Source organism: Engraulis encrasicolus, chromosome 8 (genome assembly GCF_034702125.1).
Source record: "Engraulis encrasicolus isolate BLACKSEA-1 chromosome 8, IST_EnEncr_1.0, whole genome shotgun sequence".
NCBI lineage: Eukaryota > Metazoa > Chordata > Actinopteri > Clupeiformes > Engraulidae > Engraulis > Engraulis encrasicolus.
In genome coordinates, this window is record NC_085864.1 from 53,432,005 (window position 1) to 53,459,373 (window position 27,369).

At 43.5% G+C, this 27,369-nt stretch overlaps 3 protein-coding genes across 3 annotated transcripts; 1 reads left to right on the forward strand and 2 right to left on the reverse strand.

Moving 5' to 3' along the window:
* The first annotated feature begins 849 nt into the window (after nt 1–849).
* On the forward strand, nt 850–5,816 carry LOC134453967 (olfactory receptor 52K2-like). Its single transcript, XM_063204714.1, has 3 exons — nt 850–1,196; nt 4,163–4,732; nt 5,777–5,816. The coding sequence occupies exons 1-3, from the start codon at nt 850–852 to the stop codon at nt 5,814–5,816; spliced, it is 957 nt and encodes a 318-aa protein (XP_063060784.1).
* A 14,694-nt stretch (nt 5,817–20,510) lies between these two features.
* Nucleotides 20,511–23,431, reverse strand: LOC134453968 (olfactory receptor 10J1-like). The gene is made up of 3 exons (XM_063204715.1): nt 22,520–23,431; nt 20,701–20,971; nt 20,511–20,578 (listed from the first exon to the last, which is right to left on the reverse strand). The coding sequence occupies exons 1-3, from the start codon at nt 23,429–23,431 to the stop codon at nt 20,511–20,513; spliced, it is 1,251 nt and encodes a 416-aa protein (XP_063060785.1).
* Nucleotides 23,432–25,904: 2,473 nt separating this feature from the next.
* On the reverse strand, nt 25,905–26,861 carry LOC134453969 (putative gustatory receptor clone PTE03). The gene has a single exon (XM_063204716.1). The coding sequence runs from the start codon at nt 26,859–26,861 to the stop codon at nt 25,905–25,907; it is 957 nt and encodes a 318-aa protein (XP_063060786.1).
* Between the last annotated feature and the right edge of the window lie 508 nt (nt 26,862–27,369).

Genomic DNA, 27,369 nt, shown 5'->3' on the forward strand with positions numbered 1-27,369 from the left:
GGCCCCTCCTCTGTGGAGAAAACGATAAAGTTTCCCAGCTGTCAGCCTAGCCACAACAACTTTTGAGGGACTGTTTTTCATTCACCATCCCAATTGCAAACGAGAAAAAGACTCTACAATTGAGCTTTTGCAAGATATTGAAATATAATGCTGTTGTCAGTGATGTCATCATGACGAGAAGCGAGTGGAGGAGGCAAGTGGAGGAGGCAAGGTCATATATTGAGATGCACTCTCAATCTAAACTTGTAGCACCCTTGGGGTCGCAATGGTCCCCTGCTGTGCATAGCACGTCATCTCTGACTCAGCAGAAGCAGAACAGAGTATGACAAGTGTTCTAGAATGTTCCTTTGGAAGCGGAAGATTCCACATATAAGAGCAAAACTTCACAGACTGAAGCTCCCAGTGCTTGAACCCCTCATCTATCACAGAAACACACACACTTACACCCACACCCACACACCTGCTGTATGTTGCACTTAAAATACATTGTATTGTCACACGGCTTATAACTTTAAATGCTGATGTTATAATGTAAATGTTGGGAGTATGTACGGTTAACCCCTTTGCCATATTACTGTTACCCTTACCCTTTACTGTTTCTGTTTATTATGTCTCTCCTCTTTCTGCATCTTCCTTCCTGAGCAGGCAAACACAGTGGTGTAGTCTACGTAGAACGCGGGTATACAGAGTATACCCACTTCTAAATTTCAGGGATTTCAGTATACCCACTTAAAATTGATTGATCCATTGTTTTGAATAGCACAAATATATACAGTATACCCACTTCAAAAAAATCTCAAATATACAGTATACCCATCATAAAAAAGTAGACTATACCACTGGGCAAACATGTCGAATTTCTCCATAATCCTGATTGCTTACCAAGGAATACACGACACTCGATTCGTATTCGTTTACCTGCTCACGTTACTGTACCCTGTTATGCTCATATCTAACTGTGTCTTGATATTCATCGTATGCACTGAGCGCAGCCTGCATAAGCCCTTGTACATACTCATATGTAACCTGGCCTGCATTAACCTGTACGGGGGCTCGGGCCTGACGCCGTTCGTGGTGTTCAAGATCCTCTCGGGCGACTTCCGGATATCCAAGAGCGCGTGCCTCGTCCAGCTGTTCACCGTCATGACGTTTGGAGGCTGCGAGATCATGAACCTGATGGTGATGGCCTACGACAGGTACAGTATGTCTCCATGTCATGCAACTAGATATCCCTGCTGCCCTACAAAGCAAAAAGGCAGTAACTGCATTGCTGTTTAAAATGAGCCACTATGACTTAAATGCCATATATATCAAAGTCTAAAGTTAAATAAAATGATTCATCTGCAAAATAGGTGGTAATATAAAGTAACAAAACTGTCACATGACAATAATCTCCCAAAAAACACTTATACTGGATTGCAGTATCATTTTAAAGTCAACTGACTCAGTTTTGAGCTCGGCGCAGTTACTGCCTTTTTGCTTTGTAGGGCAGCCTGGATTCCCAGGTACTACTCTACATCCATGCCTGAAGTGCACCTAACACCACACTGCTCCACGGACTGTAACCAATACCCTGTCTGTCGCTATATGTAGTAAAGTCGCTTTGGATAAAAGTGTGAGTTAAGTGTGATGGTGATGGCGTACGACAGGTACAGTATGTCTCCATGTCATGAATGAAGGAAGCGAAGGACAGCACTTTTCCACTGCCGGTTTTCTGGTAGGCCTACAGCTTGACACAGCGTCACTCGGTCGCCACTTTTTGCTTCACGGTTGAGCTGTGTCGTGCCTATTTGAAAAGCAAAAAGTGGCGGCCGAGTTGTGCTGTGTCGAGCTATAGGCCTATCAGAAAAACGGCAGTGCAAAAAAGAGGCATACGTCTCCATATCATGCAACGGGATTCCCTGGATTCATAGGTACTACTGTACGGTACATCCTTGCCTGAAGTGCACCTACCTGTAGCCTCACACTGCTCCACGGACTGTAACTAATACCCTGTATATAACTGTAAGTCGTTTTGGACTTGTGAGCTAAGTGTGAGCTAAGTGTGGTGTGATGGCGTACGACAGGTACTGTATGTCTCGGTATCATGAATGAAGGAAGCGAAGGACAGCACTTTTCAGATTTTTCTGTTTATTCGCCTACAAACGTTTCAGGCAAAGCCCTTCTTCAGAGAAAAATCTGAAGAGTGCTGTCCTTAGCTTCCTTCATTCATCCATGTTTACGCAGGATTCCATATCAGCTGGGCAGCTGTGGCCTAATGGTTAGGAAGCTGGTCTTAAAACATCAGAGGGTTGCAGGATCAAATCCCACGCTTATTGCACCTCTCCTCTACACCTCCTTGCATGGCTGAAGTGCCCTTGAGCAAGGCAACTAACCCCACACTACTTCAGGGACTGTAAAATAACCTAATAACTGTTAAAAGCATCAGCTAATGTGTAATGTAATATAATGCAACTAGAACTGCTGCTGAGTTTGTGTCTCACATATCTATCATTTTCATGCTGGCATGCAGGGCTGATAGTATTCTATACTTTAGTCATACCAGTAAATATTGGCTTATTATTTAGTTAATAAATATTAATGAAAAGATCAAATTTGCCAATAGGCAGCACATTTTCAATAAGCAGCATCGTTAAAATACCTACTCAGCCCACCATCTACACACAGTGCACCTTGAACTCAATAAAAAAAACAACAGCTGAAATGTTGCACATTGTTATCTAACTCAGGTGCCGTTTCCACGTAGCTGGATATTTTTATATGTGGATATTTTTTTCTCCTGCTTGTATTGGTTTTGCATTGGTTTTGGCCTTCCGTTTCCACGTAGCAGATATTTAAAAATCCAGGTGCAGAAGAAAAAAATATCCTGTTTAGGGGTCTGAAACGCATTTGTTACAATGGAGGATTTTTTTTATCCACATGTTGCGTTTACACCTAGCAGGAGAAAAAAATACCCTGCTAAAAAAATATCCTGCTACGTGGAAACAGCACCTCAGTCAGCTGAAATGATCAGGGCTGATAGTATTCAGGCTCCATGCCTGATTTCAGGCTTGACAGAGTTTGCAAAAATAAAAAACATTGATAATAATTAGCCATTAGGTTATTCTTATCTCAGAAAGTGTTACAGGTTCAGGGTTTTCTTCTACTATCAGGCTTGAATAATGGTCATACACAGGCTATTAAATGTTTGAATAATGTGTCAAAATAGTCCTACGTTACGTCACTTTATTATATGGTTGTGACGTCATCTGTCGAATGCTCCATTCATTTCAACGGGGCTCCCCAACGTTCGGACGTCTGTTATTTTTCGATAACGGACGGGTTGGTCTATAACAGACCGCTGTCAATGGCAACAAGACTTTTCACTGCTAAAGCGACTTTTCAACAAGACTCTAATCAGCTGCTGTGATAGACAGCACGTTGTCCTGGCTACCGCTGTCAATGGCAACAAGACGTTCACTGCTAAAGCCACTGGCTTGTATACAAGTCAGTGGCTAAAGCGAATGTTTCATATCACTCCGCAGGGGGTTTTGTCACTCTAATCAGCTGCTGTGATAGACAACACCTGTCCTGGCTAGCCTACCTAGCTGTTGCCTAGCGGTGTTCCACAACGGCTCTGTTTTGTTTTGCGCAGCAACAATCTTAACATTAAATAGGTCTAAAGAAATGTCCCCGCATGTGTGAATCATTTAAGTATATCCATATAATAAGCGGGTTAACTTTCGGCGAGTCGGTCGCTTTGTGGAATAGCAGCACTTCAGAGAGAACAAGACCCCTCCGCTCCGCGTCGGGGTCTAAAGATTCTCTCTGTCGTGCTGCTATTCCACCGTAGCGACCTTCTCGCCGAACGTTAACCCTTACGTAGTACTGCAGTATCTTGTGGTCGTCGTTAGAGCAGGGGAAAAAGTTCAGGCTCAGGATTTTTTTTCACTATCACCCCTGGGCATGACAATAAAGTACATTCTACAGTATTCTATTCTATTCTGTTCTATTCTATTCTATTCTACTCTACTCTACTCTACTCTACTCTATTCTACTCTACTCTACTCTACCCTACTCTACTCTACTCTACTCTACTCTACTCTACTCTACTCTACTCTACTCTATTCTACTCTACTCTACTCTACTCTACTCTACACTACTCTACTCTACTCTATGACAGGTACGTCTCCATCTGCCTCCCGCTTCACTACGAGGAGATCATGTCCCCCTCTAAGCTGACCAAGCTCATCGCCCTGGTCTGGCTGCTGCCGTTCGTCCGCACCGGCGTGGCCGTGCTGATCAACGCCAACCTGGACATGTGCGGCCGGGTCATCGAGAAGGTCTACTGCGACACGTACTCTGTGGTCAAGCTGGCCTGCAACGGCATCCGAGAGGTCAACATATACGGCTCCACAATCACCTTCTTTTCTCTGATACCGCCGTTGATGATCATTGTTTACTCTTACGTAAAAATCCTGATGATTTGTTCGAAACTGAAGCAGAGCGGCCAAACAAAGGCGCTGAGCACTTGTATTCCCCATCTTGTGGCGATTTTTAACTTTTTCACCGGCTGTTTGTTCGAAGTTTATCAGAGTAGGTTTGATATGAACCATGTTCCTTATCCTATCCGTGTCATGCTCTCGTTATATTTTTTCATCCTCTCGCCTGTGTGCAACCCGATCATCTACGGAGTGAGAACGCAGAAGATAAAAGACACCCTGACTCAAAAGCTGATGTGTGTGTGGGCAAAGCTGCAGTACAGAAATAAAACATTTGCATCATTTATGTGAACTGCTCAATGTGACATGTCCATTTATTTTGTGAGGTTCTTCTTTTTAGTATCTGTAAATGAAGAGTTCAGATGCAAAAAACCCTTAACTCCATTTCTGAAGACCTGCACTTCTATATTTTTAGAGAATCCTGTTGTTGGTTTGGTTTACATTCATGTACTTGATAATACATATAAATAGTTATATTACATAAATAAAATTAAAAAAATGCAATTTTGATAGCTTTGTATTAAATAAAAATGAATTAAGATTATTTTCCGAAAAGGCACTTGCATCTGAACTCCTTAAATGTGAAGGACATACTGTAGGTCACAGACTATCAAAACAAAGCAAAACAAAGAACACAAAACTTAAGTTAAATACGGCGCCCAAGCCCACATTGACCCAGAGTCTGTAGTCCTGTACCCTTATCCTTACAGTAGCCTGCAAGTAATGTAAGTGGCTTTGAATAAAAGTCGCAGCTAAGTGAAATGTAATGCAATGCAGTCCATTCATTTATTAATCAAATAACCAAGGGAGACTGTGTATTACAGATTCAAAATAGTGTGAATAAATTGCACAAAAGGCCACAAGGAAAAGCAATGACAAACCCCCCACATATGGCCTGCAAAGGTCATAATAGAGCTCCTACAGTACCCACATGGAAGGGCGCTGGGCCCTGTGGCAAATGCTATTAGGTATCGTGCTCAGCCTTTTGGCATGGCCCAACCCTGGCCACCTCCGCTGTCTCAGGTCAGCATACTGATATTTCTCATAGATGTTACTGCCACCTACAGGGTAATGTGCGTATTGCCTTGTCACCGAAGGATGGCAGCAGAGAAAGTGGTACATACAAGAAGGCTCTCTCCCATTGGCTCCTTTAATATAAGAAGGCTGTCTCCCAGTGGCTCCTTTAATATAAGAAGGCTGTCTCCCAGTGGCTCCTTTAATATAAAAAGGCTGTCTCCCATTGGCTCCTTTAATATAAGAAGGCTGTCTCCCATTGGCTCCTATTGTTCCCTCAGAAACGTGCAGTTCCACCAGCTGGCCACTGCAGGCAAGTGATGACTATGGGCAGAGCCATACAGAGGGGAGAGTCGGGCAATCTCCACTGTGTCCTAGGGCCGACTTCCGCAGTAGCAAAATTAGCTGTTTAGCGTCTCAGAACTGCTTAAGCGCTGCGAGTGTTAGTGCCTAGAAGTGGGCGTAGCACACAGCAAATGCGATGCGATGCAATGCAGGGAATATGACAAGACCATAGAGGTAGAAAATAACACTAGAGAGGACACAGCAATTTGCGACAGCACTGAGAAATGGCAGCTGGAGCTTCCCAACTTCCGTAGGTAGTGTAGGTACTTTCAGGCAATGCAAGTCAATGGAGAACACGCCCACCCCTGTCAAGAAATTAACTAAAACTGTGTAAGTTAAATATAAAGTAACACTTTAATCAAAGACCAGATTTGAAATGTCAGGCTACATATCTACTGAAATCATATGAGTCGATAAAATACATTAAGAAATCAAATAATATATTTTATGAACATAGTTAGCAACACACTTCAACTATTGTCCTTGTATAGTGTGTTGATGGACATTTTCACATGATTAAGCCATTTTTGACAGAGGTGAGCCTCGTTCTCCGTTAATTTCCATTTCTCTGATCTACCTACAGATAATGGCCGCTACAGATTGCCGTAAAAGGGGGGCGGGGTCCTCTCTAGTGTTATTTTCTACCTCTATGGACAAGACTTGCTGTTAGTAGTAATAACTTCAGATAAACATCACAGATGGTAAAACTGTTGTGATTACCATTACCGAGACAGTTGATAGTTTACATATTTGTGGTGATTACCCCGCAGTATAGTTCGTTAGTCCTTATTTTTGGCTTTTAATGTGGTGGTTTTATGTTGAGTCTATGGAAAGAGCCGCTTTAGACACGACCTCAATCCCGTTGAAAGGCGGGGCTGCAATTTAATTCCTGGTCCCCCAATCGCGCAACTCTCCCCTCTGTATGGCTCTGACTATGGGCTCTTTTCCTCTACCATTTTCTGGTAGGCCTAAAGTTGAAGATAGCACGACTTGGCCATCACTTTTTGCTCTTCGATTGGGCACGACACAGCTCAATAGAAAAGCAAAAAATGGTGGCCGAGTCGCGCTGTGTGAAGTTAGCTTTAGGCCTACCAGAAAACCGGCAGTGGAAAAGAGCCTTAGGAAACCTGAATGGAGTCAATTGGGCTAAATGCTAAAATATAATCTACTCAGATTTCTAGTCATCAACCTCATGAATACACATTTACTCTTAATAACTGGTTGGTATTGTCAACTTCTTTGGGTGTTGAGAGTTTCTACCAAGGCAGAAGATTCCGACCTGTACTGGCTATCATTCTAGTTGTAGTGAGCTGAATCCTGGATGATTCACGGCCATATTGTACCATACTGTTCCATTACCATATTGTTCCACCCAATAAAGTGTATACATGTGTGCATGCGTGTGTGCATGCATGCAGAAGCGGCAGAGGGCGTGCTTTGGTTTTGAGGTTTTGGTTGTATTCATGTACACTACAGTATGCACATAATTTTATTTTATTTTTTAAATTAAGTCCTGCCAGCCAACTGCAGATAGATATTAGCCAATAACATTGTGTGATACATCAAATGGCGTCAATTTTGGAATTGTACATAGTGCCTAGTTCAATGTTTTGAGCATGCTGTAGGCCTCTAAGAAGTCTCAGGGGGCTCGGTGGTGCAAATGAAAGGCCTACAACAACCTATACTGACAGGCCTGTTCTCACTCTTGCTGAAAATTCTCAACTTTGTGCAAGGAAGTTTAACACATGATGTGTTAGTGATAAATACACTATTGGAAAGAGTTTATCATCATGCGATTTTAGACTGCATCAATACATCACTCACACTGAAAATACTCAACTACTGGACATCACAACATCATTTATACAACGTAAACAAGAGTCATACGGTAGGTAATAGTTTAAGACTTGCTTATTACAATTTTGGTGAGAATAAGCTTATAAGAGAGACTTTGTGCAAGGAAGTTTAACACATGATGTGTTAGTGATAAATACACTATTGGAAAGAGTTTATCATCATGTGATTATCATCACTGCATCAATACCAATGATCTTTTTAATCTGAAATTACTGGTGAAACATTTTACCTCTTTGACTGCATCTCTACATGTACGGAAGGATATCTGGTCTTTAAACACAATAAACCTTATATTTTCTTTCTCTCCAAACCTTATATTTTCTTTTACTTTTAACTGGTGCTTACAAATGCCATAATACACACAATTTATATTATTATTAATATTTTTATTTGTCAATGTGCAGTACCGTATCTGCCAGCCTAGTTGTTGACAACAAGACACTTTGTCCCTAAATTAGGCCCCTGGTGTGATTCCCCATCGAGTATCGTTAGCCCCAGCTGTCCAAGGGCCAAAGCACAGTCTCTGTGGGTACATGTAGCCGGTAATGGCTGTTGTGTTTTTGCGTACTCAACCCCCTGGCACTGACGTTACTGTATCTCCTGTACTCTCCCGGTAGCACATCTTGAGAGGCCGTGACTGTGTGGCTTGAACCCTGCTGTGTGGCACATCCCATATGGGGGTGACGTGACCACAGCAGGCATCTCCGGGGACAGGTGGGGTGGGGCAGGTTGGAAGGGGCAATGGCTTTGTGGCTACAGCAGGGTCGGATTATCGCTTAGGCTAGATATGGCTGCAGCCTAGGGCCCCCACCACAGGCTAGATATGGCTGCAGCCTAGGGCCCCACCGCAGGATAGATATGGCTGCAGCCTAGGGCCCCATCACAGGCTAGATATGGCTGCAGCCTAGGGGCCCCACAGGCTAGATATGGCTGCAGCCTAGGGGCCCCACAGGCTAGATATGGCTGCAGCCTAACCCCCCCCCACAGGCTAGATATGGCTGCAGTCTAGGGGCCCCCACCACAGGCTAGATATGGCTGCAGCCTAGGGGCCCCACAGGCTAGATATGGCTGCAGCCTAGGGGCCCCACCGCAGGCTAGATATGGCTGCAGCCTAGGGCCCCCCAGATTAGATATGACTGCAGCCTAAGGCCCCCCAATTCGCCAAAAAAGAGGGGGGGGGCAGAAGGTTGGAAGGAGAAGCAAAACAAAATACAGTAAAAACCAAATATACTACATACGTAACATGAGAACAGCAGCATAATAATCTTTTGCATCCCTGAACATTACTTCTATTATTGTTATAAATGAGTCCTTACCTCACAGACCTAGGCTATAGTTGTAAAAGGGGGCTCACAAACATAATGGTGTGACACGACCCATGTAAGGGGGGCCTTGGCTAGAAACAACTGGTATACGGGGGGCCTTGCCATGGTAAAGTTTGGGAACCCCTGCTCTGGCATATCTCATGTGGCCACGGCATGACCAAAGCAGGCATCTCCAGGTACAACTACATTGAGGGGAGGACAAGGCCAAAATCCTCATCATCAGTCCACCAGGCAAATAATAATAATAATAATAATAATTGTATTTGTATAGCACTGTGTCATACAAGGCATGTAACTCAAAGTGCTTAACAAATGGGAAAAAAAAACATTGTTAGAGATAGATTTAAAAGGAGAGGTATAGAGGAGAGGCAGAAAAAGCAGGAAGGCAGAGGAAGAAGAGATAGACAGAGAATGTAGAGTCATAAGGTCAACGTAGGTTAGGACCAGGATTCTTAAATAAATGCCCTATATGCCTTATGGCCAATCCAGCCCTGTATGCCTTATGGCCAATCCAACCCTGTGTGCAGTGCAGAGGGGACAGGGGACAGGTGGCCAATGACGAGATCAAATGTATGTCATTAGCAAAAAATGCCACTAGGGGATTAGCAGCCATTTTGGACACCTGTTGTTGTGGTTGTTGTAGTAAAAATATTATTAAGACAAAGAAAAAAACAGATTAACTTTTAAGCTGGGCATGATATTGAGATGAGCTGTGAAAGATAATGTATTGTATTTATGGACGATGTCTTCTGTACCATTAACAACCTTCCTCTGCGTAGGTACAGGTTCGTAGTAAATAGATGGCTGTTGCCCCAGGGACATGCAGTCAGGGACACTGCTAAACCGCTTTGCCCCCAAAATTGGGGCATCTTAAATTGAGATTGACTAAAAAAAAACGTCATGAAACAAATATTGAATTACATTACAAAACATATACATATTAGTTAGGGGCTCCTGACCGTTTTGCTTAGGGCCTAAAAAAACCCTTAGAAGCGGCCCTGCATGCATTTGTCTCAGTGGGGTATGGCCTGAGGTGTGCAAAATAAAAGATAATGACCACCACAGCCATTAGGGGACTAATTACCACCATTATAACGAGACTAATTGCCATCATTATGGCCATGTGTCATAAGGTGCGTAGCTGGAACTGCATGGTCAGATTAACCCTTAAGGTACCAAATCCAGTGGGGGATGTTGAACACACTAACAAAACAAGACAACATAACTGTCCAACATTTAGATGTGCAAAACATGTTTTGTTGGTTGTCACTGATGTCCTCAGGAAAGCACTTGGGAAACGGTGACCGCGGTTCAAGTTCAAGACCCTTCTGTTTCTTAATTACCCTCCAGGGACTGTTTGGCAGTCAACAAACAAGTTCACCAGCAACGCATGCTAATCTAACAAACGAACAAACAATTTCTAAGAAATATCTATAATATATCAACTATAATCTAAAATGTAATTCTTGTAATTATGCCCAAAAAAGATGGTAAAAAAGATGGGATCTGACAGCGTCTGATGGTAATGTGTCTGATGATAAGCTTATTAAAATTGATGTTTCTGACCAAAGTGCATTTTAACAGTTCATACAGTGATGAGAGACTGGAGGAGAGGTAGCCTCTTACTGCAGATGGGGTCGCCGGTGGGCCTATTCACTATTACTGTAGCCTCTTACTGCAGATGGGGTCGCCGGCGGGCCTATTCACTATTACTGTAGCCTCTTACTGCAGATGGGGTCGCCGGCGGGCCTATTCACCATTACTGTAGCCTCTTACTGCAGATGGGGTCGCCGGCGGACCTATTCACCATTACTGTAGCCTCTTACTGCAGATGGGGTCGCCGGTGGGCCTATTCAATATTACTGTAGCCTGTTACTGCAGATGGGGTCGCCGGCGGGCCTATTCATGGGGTCGCCGGTGGGCCTATTCAATATTACTGTAGCCTGTTACTGCAGATGGGGTCGCCGGCGGGCCTATTCACTATTACTGTAGCCTGTTATTGCAGATGGGGGCCACAAACTAACTGCAGTGGTGGCCCACAACACTTCATACAACCACTGCAGGACCATGGCAGAAGTGAAACCACACTACTGGCGCAGCTAAAGTGCAAAGAGCATTTTTACAAATATGCTTATAATATACAGTAGGTGCTGCGCTAAGAGGTTAAGATTTCAAATCTGTTACAGTAGGTGGTTAGAGATTTTTGCATTTGACACCCAAATACAGCCTTGCCATACATGATACTGACATCTGGAAAACAATTTATCCTGTTTCACCCATGAGAATTGTGCTGTTCACAGGCCCTCAAACCAGATGGTGACTGGGGTCAGTCTCCACCATCACCCTCCTTACAGGCCTTGGCCAAGGGCTTAAAACTCTTTATTATATGGTTGTGACGTGATGTGGCTCCCCAACGTTCGCACGTCTGATATTTGAGATAACGGACGGGTTGGTCTATATCAGACCGCTGTCAATGGCAACAAGACTTTTCACTGCTAAAGCGAATGTTTCATATCACTCCGCAGGGGGTCCGGTCTTTTGTCACTCTAATCAGCTGCTGTGATAGACAACACCTGTTGTCTAGGCTACCTGTTGCCTCCGCTCCGCGTCGGGGTCTAAAGATTCTCTCTGTCGTGCTGCTATTCCACGGTAGCGACCTTCTCGCCGAACGTTAACCCTTACATAACACATTGCACTCTGCCTCTGAATAACTGCACTTTAGCATTGTATTGTATTCAAGTTGTTGTTTTGCCATATTGTCAACCTGTCTTTTTGTCCTAGAAGAGGGTGGGTGCTGTATCTGTCAATTGTGTTTTGTGCTCAGGACCAATACCTTTGGGTAGTCATGGGTAAGCGGTTAGGGCGTCAGACTTGTAGCCCAAAAGTTGCCAGTTCGACTCCTGTCCTGACCCGTCAGGTTGGTGGGGAGAGTAATAATACAAGTAACCAGTGCTGTCCCACGTCCTCTTCCATGATTGAGGTGCCCTGAGCATGGTGTCATCCTGCCGCACTTCTCCCTTTTGGGCGCCATTGGCATGACGTTTTAGCAAAAGTTTTGAAATGCACATTCTAAAACTGTTGACGTGTAATCAGGAGGCCAAAATAAAAAATATCCACATACATGTAAACAGCTTCTCAAGGACACTTGAATCAATGCTTATCAAAAGTGGTAGAATGTTGATTGCATGTATTACGTTGCATTTAGTTGACACTTCCATTCCCTTTTTTTTTTACACTTTTCTTAGAAGGAACTTGAGAATTACAAAGTATTAGGTAGATGTAATTATTTGCAGTCCCTGGAGCAATGTAACATGAGTCTCGCCAGCTGGTATGTTTCGCCTTCGTCTCCACAATACCATCTGGTTAGCCCCCACGAATGAGGCTCTTTGTCAAAGAATACGCCCTCGTGTGGAGTTTGGTGAAATGCAGCCAGATGGCGTAAGTGAAGTTACAGTAGGAGAAATGTGGGGTTAGGGGCCTTTCTCTGGCTGCCAGAATAGAACATATAATAAAGAAATTAATTGCTAATGTAATTAAAGTGATATTGTCCCATTTTTGGAAATAATATTATTTTACACCTCTCCTTGACTTAAATGATTAGACTTTACCTTTTTCCTGTACTTTCAACCGTTCTCGGAGTATGGCAGGGCAAGATTTTACCTTCATGCTACCAGTTAACATCGAGTTCTATGAGACCGGCTGGCGGCTAGCTGGTCTCATAGGACTCGATGTTAACTGATAGCTTGGAGGTGAAATTTGCACTGCCATACTCAGAGAACGGCAGGAAGTACAGGAGAAAGGTAAAATTCACTAATTTAACTCAAGGGAAGGTGTAATATGTGAGTGATTCTACGATTTGAATGCGCTTTTGGCAAAAGCAAAATGTCAATTATCAGTATTTCTTTCAACTAAATGACCTAGATGTTTGCATAGTGTATATATTTAAGTTTCCAAACAAACAAATTGCCAAGCTTAATCTTAAATCATTTAAGACTCAAATACTCTAATGAAAGTGAACATTTGCTTGATTATTTTGTCAACAGTGTTATGGACAAATACTATCATTTCAAACATTTAAAAAAAACTACAGAGTTGAAACAACATACGTTTAAAAGTGCTTATGTCCCATAACAATAATGTTGTCATTAATCTGTGCAACTGATATAGAAAATGTGATTGTTGAGCTTCATAAGTAGGATTTTATGATTCACTGTGATACAGACTGACACATTTTTCATTATAAATCCCTGTAACGTCTGATTTGAATTTAGTCACCCTCCTTACACAAGACTTCCTTCTCCAGAGATAATCCCTAGTGTCTGTTCATAGAATTTTTCCAACACATAAGGGATCAATAGCACAAAAACACTTTCAAAACAGTCAACCGTGTTACTCAACTGTGTTACGGTCAACAGTGCAGGGGAACAAGTCTGCACTTTTTTAGGAGAAAAAACAGAGCAGACAAACCCATCTCCCTAGAACACAAATTATTAAGCGGGCTTGCAGAGCAAGTCCCGCTTATAGTAATCCCTAAGTACAGTTTATTATTATGCTTGCTTGATTCTCTTGTGCAGGGCAGTAAAAATAGAAAATGGATCTCCTCCTAGGCCTTTCGAGATAGAGACACCGTTCAAACACTAAAACGACCGGCTCGGCTTGGAAATCATTTCTTCTGATATAGCCTGTCCGTGTCTCTTGTCGTTTTTTCTGTTTTCAGCGATTTTGTGCAAATTTGGGTCCCCATAGAAAACAATGGTAGAACCTTCAGGAGAGAGTGATCCGCCACTCTAGGGATCAGAGTGTAGGAAGCTTTTTCTTTCATAAAACATCAACACTTTCACCTAGAAGTTTAGTTGACGCGTTGTTAGCGAACTCTAGAAGATGACTCCACATGGTGAAAATATCATGTCCCAACTCCCATTACTTTTTAAATGGCAGGTGTGTAAAAAAAAACAATGGCTGGCCCTATTAATTTTTGAAATGTCTCTCTGAAGAGGTCAGGTCATCTGCAACAAGAGGTCCATTTGTGACTGAACCATTTAACCTATAAACTTCATTCAAGGACTGTTAGAAAGACCACGTGTATGACTCCAATGTGTGAGCCGGACATGTGCCAATTCTTTTTAGTTTTTTAACAACAGCGATCTAAAAACTACAAACTGTTTTCATTCTGCCCTTTGCCTTAGAGCACAATACTAACTGCCATACAGACAATCAGAACAGGTGCTGCCAATAAAAGGTTCCATCTCAACTGTCACTTTCTCTCAACATTCTATTCTTAACGAGCACCTGCAACTACCATTCTAGAAGTCTATTGTTCAGCTCTTCAATGCAATGTGATATTGTCTTGCTGGAATGTCAGTGACGTGCAGTGAGGGGTATGGTAGGGTAGGCAGTAAATATAGAAAATACATATTTTTTGTGTATTTTTTAGCGCGGGGTCTGGGGGTCCTCCACCAGAAAAAAATGTATATCTTAGATGCAATTTTCTGTATTTTAACCAAATCTGGAGAGTCACTATCAGCTAGAAACTTTTATAAAAGACTAAAAACTTTGAACAAATAGTCCCCTTTCATGCCTTATGCCACAACCTTGGATCGGCAACTAGGCCTATTCACCTAGTATGCTGATAAGGTCTTTAATGTGCAACAAATTAGTAGGCCTATGTTTCTCTAAATACTGTAAATATAAAGTAGGCTATAAGATAAAATGCCATCAGTGCTTAGCCACCACAGCTCTAATAACTAAATAAGTAAATAGGCTAAACTATTAGACATATGGACATTGTCAGTAGACCTTACATCTGAAACAATAAGTGAAAATGCATAATTTCAATTTGTTGAAAAGGCCAGCTAGACTTTTTTTTTGTCAAATTGCCAAATTGGTAGCTCAAGGACCCATAGCCTACTCTGTACACTCTGCCTACATTTTACAATAATTTAGAAAGCTACAACATCACAGCATTTTGGGGGGAAAGCTTTAACTTTTGGCTTTAGCAGTTGACTTTGCTCCTCTTCTGTTTATTCTGTTGCAAATGCCAGGGTGTTTCACATGGAGGATGCAGGGTGGCAGTGTAGCCTACTTTGTTTAGAAGATAAAATGTCTAGTTCACCAAAGTGAATCACACCATAGCATGTGAGGGGAAACGATTTACATTTAGCAATAAACCAACCTAGGTAACAGCTCCGGCTTCATTGACGCATTTTGTGCTGCTAATCAAACACTCAGACAAGAAGGAAAGTTGGCAAGGGGGCGGGTTGCTTGCGAACTCAACAAACATGAGCGGTGCATTCAGACAGTAAATACTGGTAGGCCTCCATCGAGTAAACCAACGAAAACACTTCTGAGACTCATTCTTGTGCGTGATTGTATTCTCAAACACTTCAGCAACGGTTGTGCACGGTGTTTCAAATCAAGTCAATTTCTGAGTGAGGTGAGCACCCATCCCAGTCACTCGAGCGAGCCCAACGTTGATCTCGTACTCCGCGCACTTCAAAAGAACACAGCTGCACGTCAACTTGCTAACAGGCTCCACACACCTCACGCATCGCGTATTAAGTCATCATCATAATAAATTAGGAAAATGAAGTCATGTCGTACGCTCAAAAAACAATCTCGCGTCCATAATAACACACACACACAGTCTATTCGTGTCCACAGCACAACCAATCTTCAATGTCAACCACAGACCTGTATAGGTCTGTGATGTCAACACCTCCCTGGCCCATCAACAAAAGGCACCACGACAAACTTGAGCATGTTCATGTTAAAATTTGGCTACCCACAGCTTAATAATTAGATGAATCTTACCTTAAAGCAGAATCACGACTATGTTTTCCATGCAAGTTAGTTCCATTAAAAGCCCGGGGTGGTTGACATGATGAAGATATTTTGTCCCAGTGTGTTCAAACTACTTGAAGCTGCTACCCATCTGATGTTGAATATTTCCACAATGCAGCGATTGCAAACGGCTCAGCTATTGCCTGTCATCTGAACCATCTTTCTTGCTCCTTCTCTGATTTTTTTTTTTTGTAATAAAGGCAAAACGCCAAAGACTGCCATGTTTTCTGTACGGCTAGAGTTTGAACAAGCCGTACCTTGCTAGCTGTTGTTGCTATCATACTTATAGCAGGAAGGCTTCCTGAATTGTAACAATTTTTCATGTTGGCAGCTGTGATTGGCTCACATACTCCCGCCACAGTCTAAAGGCTCTGCTTTTAGTCCCATTGACAAGCTATGTGACAACTTAATACGCATGCGCAAACTTATACATTGACAGCACTGAAGGCAGGGTAGGCAGAGGAAAAGCGAGCCTTACCGGGCTGCCTGGCTGGCATTCGAAAGCTCTGCTTTGACAGGCTACCAGCAGCCTGTCTCTGCTACCAGCCGGGACTGCGCGTTGCCACGGCAACCTGCCCAAGCCTGAGCGCTTTGCTTCGTGCGATTACTTAGGTTTTTGATCGTTCCTGCGTATACTGTACTTTAAACAGCTCATAATTTATGCTGAATCAATGTTATTGTTGTGTATGTGAACTCTGAAGAATATCTTTTTAAACACGTGTTAGTTTTTATTTTTAAGACATTTATCCCAGGGTAGGCACTGCCTACCCTGCCTACCCTGACCGCACGTCTCTGTGGAATGTTTATGACAGCCAGCTGCTTGGCTCAATGATAAAGATGCTGGATTAGAGATATGGAGGTTGTGAGTATGAATCCCACTCGGACCCATGTTGATATTCAAAATTATATCATAAACAGTGTTCCTTAGCCAACTTAAAATACCATGTTGTGGAAGTTGCCTTAAGGCGGAGAAACGAGCCGTACAACTTCTCACATTAAGACTCTGTGAGTCGCGTTTATTAAGTTATTATAACTGACTAAAAACATGGCGCCGCGCATGACAGAAAAGCCGGCAACATTAAACGTCATCGGAACTCTTAAAGGGACCGCGACTATAAAGTGAACAGAACAGTGGAGATGACGAACAGCATAACATATAACCAAATACACAAATGATTAAGTGAATTATGTCAGTTGAGAAAGCACTACACATGCCCCCCCAGAATTCACATTAAGAGAGAACCTGAAAAAATTAAAATAAATTAGTTCATCAACGGCGTGGGGGGCGAATCAAACGCCCAGTGCGGCTCCGCTGAATGAGAGAAGGCGGAACTGCCCCCTCTGTGTCTGTCAGTAGGCCACCCCTGCGGCATGGCCGAGGGGCAGGAGGGATGGGAAGAGGGGGCCTAGTCGGAGGCCGTCCCCGTCTCGGGGGTTGCGCCAACTCGACAGGCCTGGCCAGATCTAGGTGAGCTGGTTTAAGGCGGTCTACAGAAATACACTCCGGCTTGCCCCCAATGTCTACCACAAAGTGCTTGTCCCCCGCCTCCAAGACGCGGAAAGGGCCGTCATAAGGCGGACGGAGAGGTCCGCGGTGGCAGTCGACTCGAATGAAAACATAGCCGGCGGACTGAAGACCACTGGGGACGTGAGAGGTCGGTAAACCATGGCAGGAGGTAGGAAGCGGAGCAAACAGTCTGGCATTGTCCAACAGGCTGGAGCGCTGGAGTGTGGCGGACCACGGGGTCGTTGTGCTGGGGACGAACTCCCCGGGGACCCGTAATGGCTGACCATAGACAAGCTCCGCGGAGGAGGCCTGGAGGTCCTCCTTTGGTGCAGTCCTGATGCCCAGCATGACCCATGGGAGTTTGTCAGCCCAGGCACTGTCCTTCAGGCTGGAACGTAGGGAGGCTTTCATTGACCTGTGAAAACGTTCACAGAGGCCATTGCTCTGGGGGTGGTAGGCCGTGGTGCGGTGGAGTTTAACTCCCAGGCTCCCTGCGACAGCGTTCCAAAGTTCAGAAGTGAACTGAGCACCACGGTCTGAGGAAATGTCCGATGGGGTGCCAAAACGGGACACCCAGTTGCCAATAAATGCCCTAGCCACATCAGCTGATGTTATGGACGACAGAGGAACAGCCTCAGCCCACCGTGTGGTCCTGTCGACCATAGTGAGAACGTGAGTGTACCCCTGCGAGGGTGGAAGTGGGCCAACTAGGTCGATGTTGACATGGTCGAAACGTCGCTCAGGCACTTGAAACTGTTCCAGTGGCGCTTTGGTGTGGCGGTGTACCTTGCCACGTTGGCATCCCATACAAGCTTTCGCCCATTCCCTCACATTCTTTTTAAGTCCGTGCCACACAAACTTTGTTGACACCAGCCGTCGTGAGGCCTTGGTGCCGGGGTGTGAGAGGCCATGGATGGCGTCAAAAACAGGCCGCCTCCACTTCAGAGGCACAACAGGTCTAGGATAGCCCATCGAGATGTCGCAAAGCAGAGTGGTGCCAGCGTCGTCGAATGCCACCTCCCGCAACTGCAGTCCAGTAGTGGATGAACGGCAAGCCTGCACGTCCGGGTCAGTGGCTTGATCTGCTGCTATGCTGCCGTAGTCCAAGCCAAGGTGGACCGCCCCCACAAGAGCACGGGAGAGGCAGTCTGAAACCTGGTTGTGTTTTCCAGAAAGGTGTGCAATGTCCGTCGTGAACTCTGAGATGTAAGTCAGCTGCCGCTGTTGCCTGCCAGACCATGGTTGAGCGACTTTGGACATTGCGAAGGTCAGAGGCTTGTGGTCCACAAAAACAGTGAACTGGCGTCCTTCCAGCAGTGAACGAAAGTGACGGATGGCGAGGTACACCCCGAGTAGCTCTCGGTCGAAGGTGCTATACTTCCGTTCACTGGGACGTAACTGCCTGCTGAAAAAGGCGAGAGGCTGCCAAGCATTGCTCACCCACTGCTCGTAAACCGCACCAACCGCGTAGTCTGAGGCGTCTGTGGTCAGTGCGATAGGGGCAGAGGAGACGGGGTGGGCCAACATGGCGGCCTTAGCCAGGGCTGCTTTAGCGTCCACAAAAGCCTTTTCCCTGTCCGGGCTCCAGTTCACTGTGTGTTTAGGCTTGCCGCCTTTCAGAGCCTCGTACAGGGGTTGCATGGTTTGGGCGGCCTTGGGTAGAAAACGGTGGTAGAAATTCACCATGCCAAGAAACTCCTGTAAGGCTTTGACGGTGACAGGGCGTGGAAAAGTGGTGATGGCCTCCACTTTCGACGGAAGAGGAACGACCCCGTCCTTCGTGACTCTGTGCCCCAGAAAGTCTATGGTGGACAGGCCGAACTCGCACTTGGCTGGATTGATGATGAGCCCGTGTTCGGTGAGGCGCTCGAACAGAGTGCGAAGGTGCGAAAGGTGCTCCGCAGGCGATGAACTGGCCACCAGGATGTCGTCCAGGTACACAAACAGGAAAGGCAGATCCCGTAACACTGAGTCCATGAGCCGCTGGAACGTTTGAGCAGCGTTCTTGAGCCCAAATGGTGTGCGCAGGAACTCAAACAAACCAAATGGCGTGATCACAGCTGTTTTTGGGACATCGAGAGGGTGTACGGGCACTTGATGGTATCCTCTGATGAGGTCCACCTTCGAAAAAATGACCTTACCCGCCAGGTGCGCTGAAAAATCCTGGATGTGTGGCACTGGGTAGCGGTCGGGCGTTGTTGCATCGTTGAGCCGTCTGTAGTCACCGCAGGGACGCCAGCCCCCCCCCGGTTTGGGGACAAGGTGGAGAGGTGAGGCCCAAGGACTGTTGGAGCGTCTAACAATCCCCAGGCGCTCCATGGCCTCGAACTCCGTCTTGGCCACGGCCAGCTTGTTCGGCTCGAGGCGTCGAGCACGGGCGTAAACCGGCGGGCCAGTGGTGTCAATGTGGTGCTCGACACCGTGCTTGGCTGTGGACGAGGAGAAAGTGGGCTGGGTGAGTGTGGGGAACTCGGTGAGCAGACGCTGGAAACCGTCTGTGACAGAGAGCAGGCTGGAGAGGTGTACTGTATCAGAGTCACTGAGCATGCATGCGTAAGAACAGAAAGTGACGGCGTCGATCAAGCGCTGATTTTTAACGTCGACCAAAAGTCCATATGCACACAAAAAATCTGACCCCAAGAGGGGAACAGCAACTTTGGCAGTCACAAAGTCCCAGCTAAAGCGTTGCCCTCCAAAACACAGTTCAACATGCCTTGTGCCATAAGTACGGATGGGGCTGCCATTGGCGGCCTCCATGGGGGGGCCGTGGGTGTCCGCTACCACGTCCACCTGTGAAGCAGGCAGTAGACTCCGCTGTGCCCCTGTGTCGCAGAGGAATCGCCGGCCGGAGACGGAGTCGTGGATGAAGAGCAGCCTGCCGGCATGGCCGACGCTCACGGCCACTAGTGAGCGCCGGCCTTGGCGTTTCCCGTTCCACTGAAGCTGCATGGAGAACGGCATTGCTTGGCCTTGGAGCCAAACCTGGCATGGTAGTAGCACAAACCTGAAGACTGCTGCCAACGCGGGGCCGCTGCTGCGATGAGATTGTGATCATCCTCCAGAACCTCAGATGCAGCACCAACAGGGAGGAGAGCGGCTGCGCAGGATTGTTGTTGACTAGCCAGGACACACTTGTCAGCCTCAGCAGCCAGTTCTCTGCAATCCGTGCTGGCAGTGTTGGCCAAAGCAGCTCTCACATGAGCAGGCAGCTGGCGCAGGAAAAGGTGGAGAAAAAGGAAATCTGGCTTGTTGTCGCCAAGCAGATCGAGCATTCGGTCCATTAGCTCCGATGGCTTGCTATCGCCGAGCCCTTGAAGAGAGAAAAGCCTACTTGCCCTCTCAGTGTCAGACAGTTCGAAAGTTTTCAGCAATTTTTCCTTCAGCGTTTGATATTTCCTTGTCAGAGGAGGACGTTTAAGAAGGCTCACCACTCTCGACGCCGTAGAACTTCCGAGGGCAGACACCACGTAGTAGTATTGCGTTTCGTCGGCGGTTATCTGACGCAAGGCAAACTGTGCCTCAGTTTGAGCGAACCAGGCTGAAGGAGATGATTCCCAGAACTCGGGGAGCTTGAGAGACACAGCGTTGGCGGTCATGTCGATCTGGATACGTCCAGTAAGCAAACGTCGGGGGTCACCAGTGTGGAAGTTGCCTTAAGGCGAAGAAACGAGCCGTACAACTTCTCACATTAAGACTCTGTGAGTCGCGTTTATTAAGTTATTGTAACGGACTAAAAACATGGCGCCGCGCATGACAGAAAAGCCGGCAACATTAAACGTCATCGGAACTCTTAAAGGGACCGCGACTATAAAGTGAACAGAACAGTGGAGATGACGAACAGCATAACATATAACCAAATACACAAATGATTAAGTGAATTATGTCAGTTGAGAAAGTACTACAATGTATGTAGTTTAGTATCAATGGCAAAGGTGCTGGATTAGAGATATGGAGGTTGTGAGTTCGAATCCCACTCGGACCCATGTTGATTTTCAAAATTATATCATATGCAGTGTTCCTTAGCCAACTTAAAATACCATGTAGGCTATGTGTTTTAGTATATCCCCAAAACACGGAGCTACAACACTTTCAAGATGGCTGAATCCAAGATGGCTGAATTGTTTAGCCCATAACTTCTGACTGGGTGGATGGATTTTTCCAACGTTTCTCTTAGCTTTGTTTTCTCAATAGTAGTTTGTTTTTAATTTAGGGATAGAGATATCAAAAATAAAACTGCTCATCTCTGCCCCAAAAGGCAAGCCCGCTTCCAGCATTTTCTGTGAGAATGCAATCTAGTTTAGTCTGTTTGTCTGTCAATATGGAGATAAATTGGCAAAAACATACTCCTCCTCAACTGTCATAGCTGATGCGTAACACCATTGACGGTAAAAAGACTTGCCATTTCAGCCATTTTTATGGTGTTGTGCTAACTGAGGACCTCAGAAGTTCCACCACAACACCTTAATCAATTCATATATTTGTATGCTTTTTCTGTGTTTTTCTACATGTGATTTCTAATTCAGATTCTTATGAATATGTTGATAACACAGTTGACAGGCAATTAATGTCCAAAACATCATTGGATGCAGTTAATAGTTAGTGGAATTGGCAAATAAAATCCATGGACTTAAAAGCGCAGTCGAATCGTAGAATCACTCATGTGCTTATATATGCTTTTTATTAAAATGGTACAGTATCACTTCAGGTTTTTTGACGCCATTCTGACGCATCTTTATTTATCGCAAATTCACCATTTAGCGTGCATGGGCTCTACTGTACAGCCATATATTTTATTCCACACATGACCATCATCAAGGCTCAAGCCAAATTCATTACACAAAGTAACGTCCCTGTGCACAATCACTTGTCCAGGTGCTGGTGATGTGCAGTAAGAGTAATCCAAGTAAATGAAGGATGAATCACCGCACACTGGTATCTTTGCTGGTAGTTTATTTGGTGAACAACGCGTTTCGCTACTGCTTCATCAGGTTCATTACATTTCGTATTCACATATACACTAACAAAGAAAAACATAAATGGCTTGAATGATGATTAAATCATGAACATTGAATGTCAATTTCGAATATCGAATTTAATTTCTCTAGCATGCAGTTCTAAGAAATAAAGGAACCTATTAAAGAAATCATTACAGACAGCATTCTCCTTCGGATATCTGGCAGGTTTAGACCGTACAACAGTGGATTTAGTAAAGGCGGAATCACAAGATATTCAAGAGAAAGTATCAAAACGACTACTGTTGAAATTTGGCCAGGTTCATACCGACTGATAGCAACATCAGAAAATAGAGCTATAGAATACGTAGCAAAACCGACAATGTGCGGTAGACATGTTTGCAGGGCTTTGCCTCTATGCTCTGCTGTGCTTTTTCTACAGACAATAAGAATCCTGATGTATGTGAACAATATGAAGCCTGTAGGCAGAAAGACTGAAGTCACCGTAAGAAGAAAACCAAAAATATTGTTAATTACGGTCGAAACACAGGAAAGTCTTACCATTGACCAGTTTGAGCAGTACAACCCTGGTATCTCATTGTCACACAGAGGTAGAGTGCCAGACAAATACACCCCAATAACAATAAAAAATACTGCATAGGAATAAGCACACAAAATAAGCAAAAGTGTCTTTCTCTGTGTCATGATGTCATGATATCGCAAAGGGTCACATATAGCAACATATCTGTCATATGCCATAACAGTTAAAATATTGTATTCACATATTGCATAGGTGTAAATAACAAATATTTGTGTGGAACAGGCAGTGCGTGATATAGCATGAGTATTTGACAAAAGATCAGCAGAAAGTCTCGGTAGCAGTGCTGAGCTGCCGTACAGAGAGTTGAACAACAGGCAACACATCAACAGATACATGGGCTGCTCGTGAAGAGATCTGTCCATCAATACAGCCATCAGGATACTTACATTAAGAAGTATGATCAGAACGTATGCTAATATTGTTATTAGGAAATACAATGCTTTTACATTTTCATTGCCCTTACCAAATATTGTGAAATAAAGGTATTGGGGAAATGTTACATTGTCCATTTAACTGTCCATTTGTCAAAGAATCCTAATGGAAAAACACAACCAAAGTGTTGGATATATATGGCTGTGGATACATCTACACCCGCCCATCAATGTGTACAGTAATGTCGAAATAAAAAAGTAAAAAAAAATAAAAATAAAATAAAAATCATTAAAGATCAGGCTGTTAATATTTGGTCTCTTTCAGTCTCCTGTCAATGAAGATATTACACTGTTCCAATGGTGATTGGCATTTACCCTTCAGTGTATACAAATATATAGTTTTGTTGTCTACCCATTCAAGTACACATTAAACACTCTACTTGTTATAAAGAGTGGTAGCTGTTGTTATCGCTAACGAAGATACAGCTGCATAGAACATATAGAAAATATACAGTGTACAAATCATAGATATGCTGACATGACAGAAACAAATCTTGAAGTAACCAGGTGAGAACGCTTGCAATATATTGTTGGAAGTACATACAGTATTTTGGTACCTCCACTCTAAACAGATGCAACGCAAATCTGTACAAATATATATCCAGTATATATCCAGTTGTTTATTAAGTTCTGTTGCCAAAGCCCTTGACAAGATAGCCTGCGTCATTACACTTGAGACATTCACAATCACAACTATCCACAAACATAGTAGTACATAGTACATAGTAGGGTCATAAATGAAGGTTCCGTGACCATCCTCTGGCAACAATGTTTTGATGATTGATTTGACCTCTATGGACCCTTTAGATAAGATTTAGCCCCCATGTCCCTCGCAAAAATCCCGGCATTTTTTGCTAGAGAGCCAAATTCAAAATGGCGTCTGGCGGCATCTCTAAAAAATAACTTTTGATCTGAATGACCTAGAATCATGTATGAAGGCACTTTTTCATATAAGTCAACACAGAGGATTCCAAATCTGACATCATTTTGGTTATAAAAGTTCGTTTTGACAGTGAAATTCAAGATGACCGCCATCTAGAACCGCATAGACATCCACAAACATCTACAGCCACATTGGTGTCTTCATATGTCTTCTTCTACATATGTGATTGTTTTGCCTAAAGGAAAAGTATTTGATTTTATTCCTCATTTTCAAAGTGTATGCTGCCTATTCAAAATGTGGATTTCTTCATGAATATTTACTGCAGTAATGGTAAAGTAACAAACTAATATTGACAGGGCTTGATTGGGCTTACTAAGTAGTGTTAAGCTTTGCAGCCAAAGATGTCTATTTCTGAAAATTCAATTCAATGGCGGGCCCAGATACTACAGCTTCCTGGTGCTTGTACATGGCCTTTTTCAAAGGACTCACCCCTATGTTCCCACAGTCCAATAGTCCAACAGCCCATTGGTCCCACATCACAAAGACTTTTTAGGCCAATTTTCTCAAGTGTCTTGTTTTCTTATGTTGTTGGCATGATTCCACTGTCGTTATGGTAATAGGAAGGTTTTTGTTAAGTCCTTCTCTTCTATTACGTGTTGGGCATGGTTAAAGGTCCTTACATTGTGGTGCAGAGGTATTGTTCGTATATTGTTGGTATTTGCTGACTTGGTTTTAGGCAAGATTCCAATGAGGTTGAGTTTTAGGGAAAGGTTTTGGGTGGAACCATTGGGTTAAAAAATACGAAAGTCTTAGTGATGTGGGACCATTGGGCTGTGGGACCATTGGGTTGTGGGAACATAGACACGCTCCCGTTTCATAACCCTATCACCTTCCCTTTGCATTGGACTGCTGCCCTCTGGCAAAGAAGCCATTAAGTAAACAGCTGTCCTTTTTCGTCCACACAAACCCCTAACCAGGCCTAAGCCACGTTTAAAAAGAAAAAAGCATTTAAATTTCAATAAAGACGAAATAAAATGTTATTTAGACAAAGCAATTGTACTATGATCCCATCAACTATTTATATTTAGAAATCACATACGGTAAGAAATACATGTCTGTATGTGAATTTCATTTCAAAGTCATAATGAACACTTTGAAATTGATGGTGGTAGTAAATATACATTATAAACGTAACATCTGTTAATGGTTAGCAGCATAAATTCTAGAAAACAACTGTTATAAAAATACATGCAGTATGTTTCCTGCTGTTTGTACGTGAGCTGAGTCATAGCCCTTAAACCTGGCCTTTGCATTGCACACCTGCCCGATGGCACACAAGCCATTTAGTGTGGATACGGGTCTACAGCTCTATGACAGACAAGCCATTTAGTGTGGATTCGGGTCCACACACCTGCCCCATGGCAGACAAGCCATTTAGTGTGGATACGGGTCTACAGCTCTATTTTGTAGTCCACAAAAAACCCTCACCCGGCTTATTTACATATGCCTGCTGTAATTACTTAAAAGCCACATGTAAGAAAAATATTTAAATGTCATTCTATTTAAAATACATGTTTTATTTAGAGAAAGTATTTATTTTGTGATTCCGTCATAATCGTACACATAAAAATAAATAGTACGACATACATGTCATATTGTATGTGTGTTTCATTTTGACGAGATCCTATGACAACCTTTTAAAGAAATCATTACAGACAGCATTCTCCTCCGGATATCTGGCAGGTTTAGGCCGTACAACAGTGGATTTAGTAAAGGCGGAATCACAATGTATTCAAGAGAAAATATCAAAACGACTACTGTTGAAATTTGCCCAGGCTCATACCGACTGAGTGCTATATCAGAAAATAGAGCTATTGAAAACATAACAAAACCTACAATGTGCGGTAGACATGTTTGCAGGGCTTTACCTCTAAACTCTGCTGTGCTTTTTCTACAGACAATGAGAATCCTGATGTACGTGAACAATATGAAACCTGGAGGCAGAAAGACGGTAGTCACCGTAAGAAAAAACCCGAAAATATTGTTGATTACCGTTGAAACACAGGAAAGTCTTACCATTGACCAGTTTGAACAGTACAACCCTGGTATCTTATTGCCACACAGAGGTAGCCTGCCAGATAAGTAGACTCCGATAACAATAAAAAATACTGCATAGGAAACAGCACAGAAAATAAGCAAAAGTATCTTTCTCTGTGTCATGATGTCATGATATCGCAAAGGGTCACATATGGCCACATATCTGTCATATGCCATAACAGTTAAAATATTGTATTCGCATATTGCATAGGTGCAAATGACAAATATTTGTGTGGAACAGGCAGTGCGTGATATAGCGTGAGTATTTGACAAAAGATCAGCAGAAAGTCTCGGTAGCAGTGCAGAGCTGCCGTACAGAGAGTTGAACAACAGGCAGCACATCAACAGATACATGGGCTGCTCGTGAAGAGATCTGTCCATCAATACAGCCATCAGGATACTTACATTAAGAAATATGATCAGAACGTATGCTAATATTGTTATTAGGAAATACAATGCTTTTACATTTTCATTGCCCTTACCAAATATTGTGAAATAAAGGTATTGGGGAAATGTTACATTGTCCATTTAACTGTCCATATGTAACGTAATCCTAAGGAAAAAACACAACCAAAGGGCTGTGGATATATCTACACTCGCCCATCAATATGTACAGTAATGTCAAAATAAACAAAGTTAAAAAAGTTAAAAAATAAATAAAATAAATAAAAAAACCAACAACATTAAAGATCAGGCTGTTAATATGTGGTCACCCTTTTCAGATTTCAGTTAAGATATTACACTGTTCCAATGCTGATTAGCATCTAGAGTTCAGTGTGTAAAATATATAGTTTTGTTGTCACTCTAACTGATATAGAGAGTGATGAACGAAGATACATCTGCAAAACACACTCCAAATTACAGTGTACAAATAATACAGATAAGCTGACAATGAAGGGAAAAAACCTTCAAGTAATCAAGTGAGAACGCTTTCAATACATATATTACATATATTGGTACTGTCACTGTGAGCAGTTTCAAAGCCAATCTGTACAATCCCATATTCAGTTAGTTTTTAAGTTCTGTTGCCAAAGCC

What these genes read in the sequence shown, in the direction of transcription:
- LOC134453969 (XM_063204716.1), bottom strand. Translation starts at nt 26,861, where the DNA reads ATGGACAATGTAACATTTCCCCAATACCTTTATTTCACAATATTTGGT.
- LOC134453967 (XM_063204714.1), top strand. Translation starts at nt 850, where the DNA reads ATGTCGAATTTCTCCATAATCCTGATTGCTTACCAAGGAATACACGAC. An exon ending in ATGGTGATGGCCTACGACAG is followed by an intron (nt 1,197 to 4,162) that starts GTACAGTATGTC and finishes ACTCTATGACAG; the next exon opens with GTACGTCTCCATCTGCCTCC. An exon ending in CTGATGTGTGTGTGGGCAAA is followed by an intron (nt 4,733 to 5,776) that starts GCTGCAGTACAG and finishes TTGTTCCCTCAG; the next exon opens with AAACGTGCAGTTCCACCAGC.
- LOC134453968 (XM_063204715.1), bottom strand. Translation starts at nt 23,431, where the DNA reads ATGGACAATGTAACATTTCCCCAATACCTTTATTTCACAATATTTGGT. An exon ending in TCCGAAGGAGAATGCTGTCT is followed by an intron (nt 20,972 to 22,519) that starts GTAATGATTTCT and finishes GGACGTATCCAG; the next exon opens with ATCGACATGACCGCCAACGC. An exon ending in GTCTGACACTGAGAGGGCAA is followed by an intron (nt 20,579 to 20,700) that starts GTAGGCTTTTCT and finishes TTCCTGCGCCAG; the next exon opens with CTGCCTGCTCATGTGAGAGC.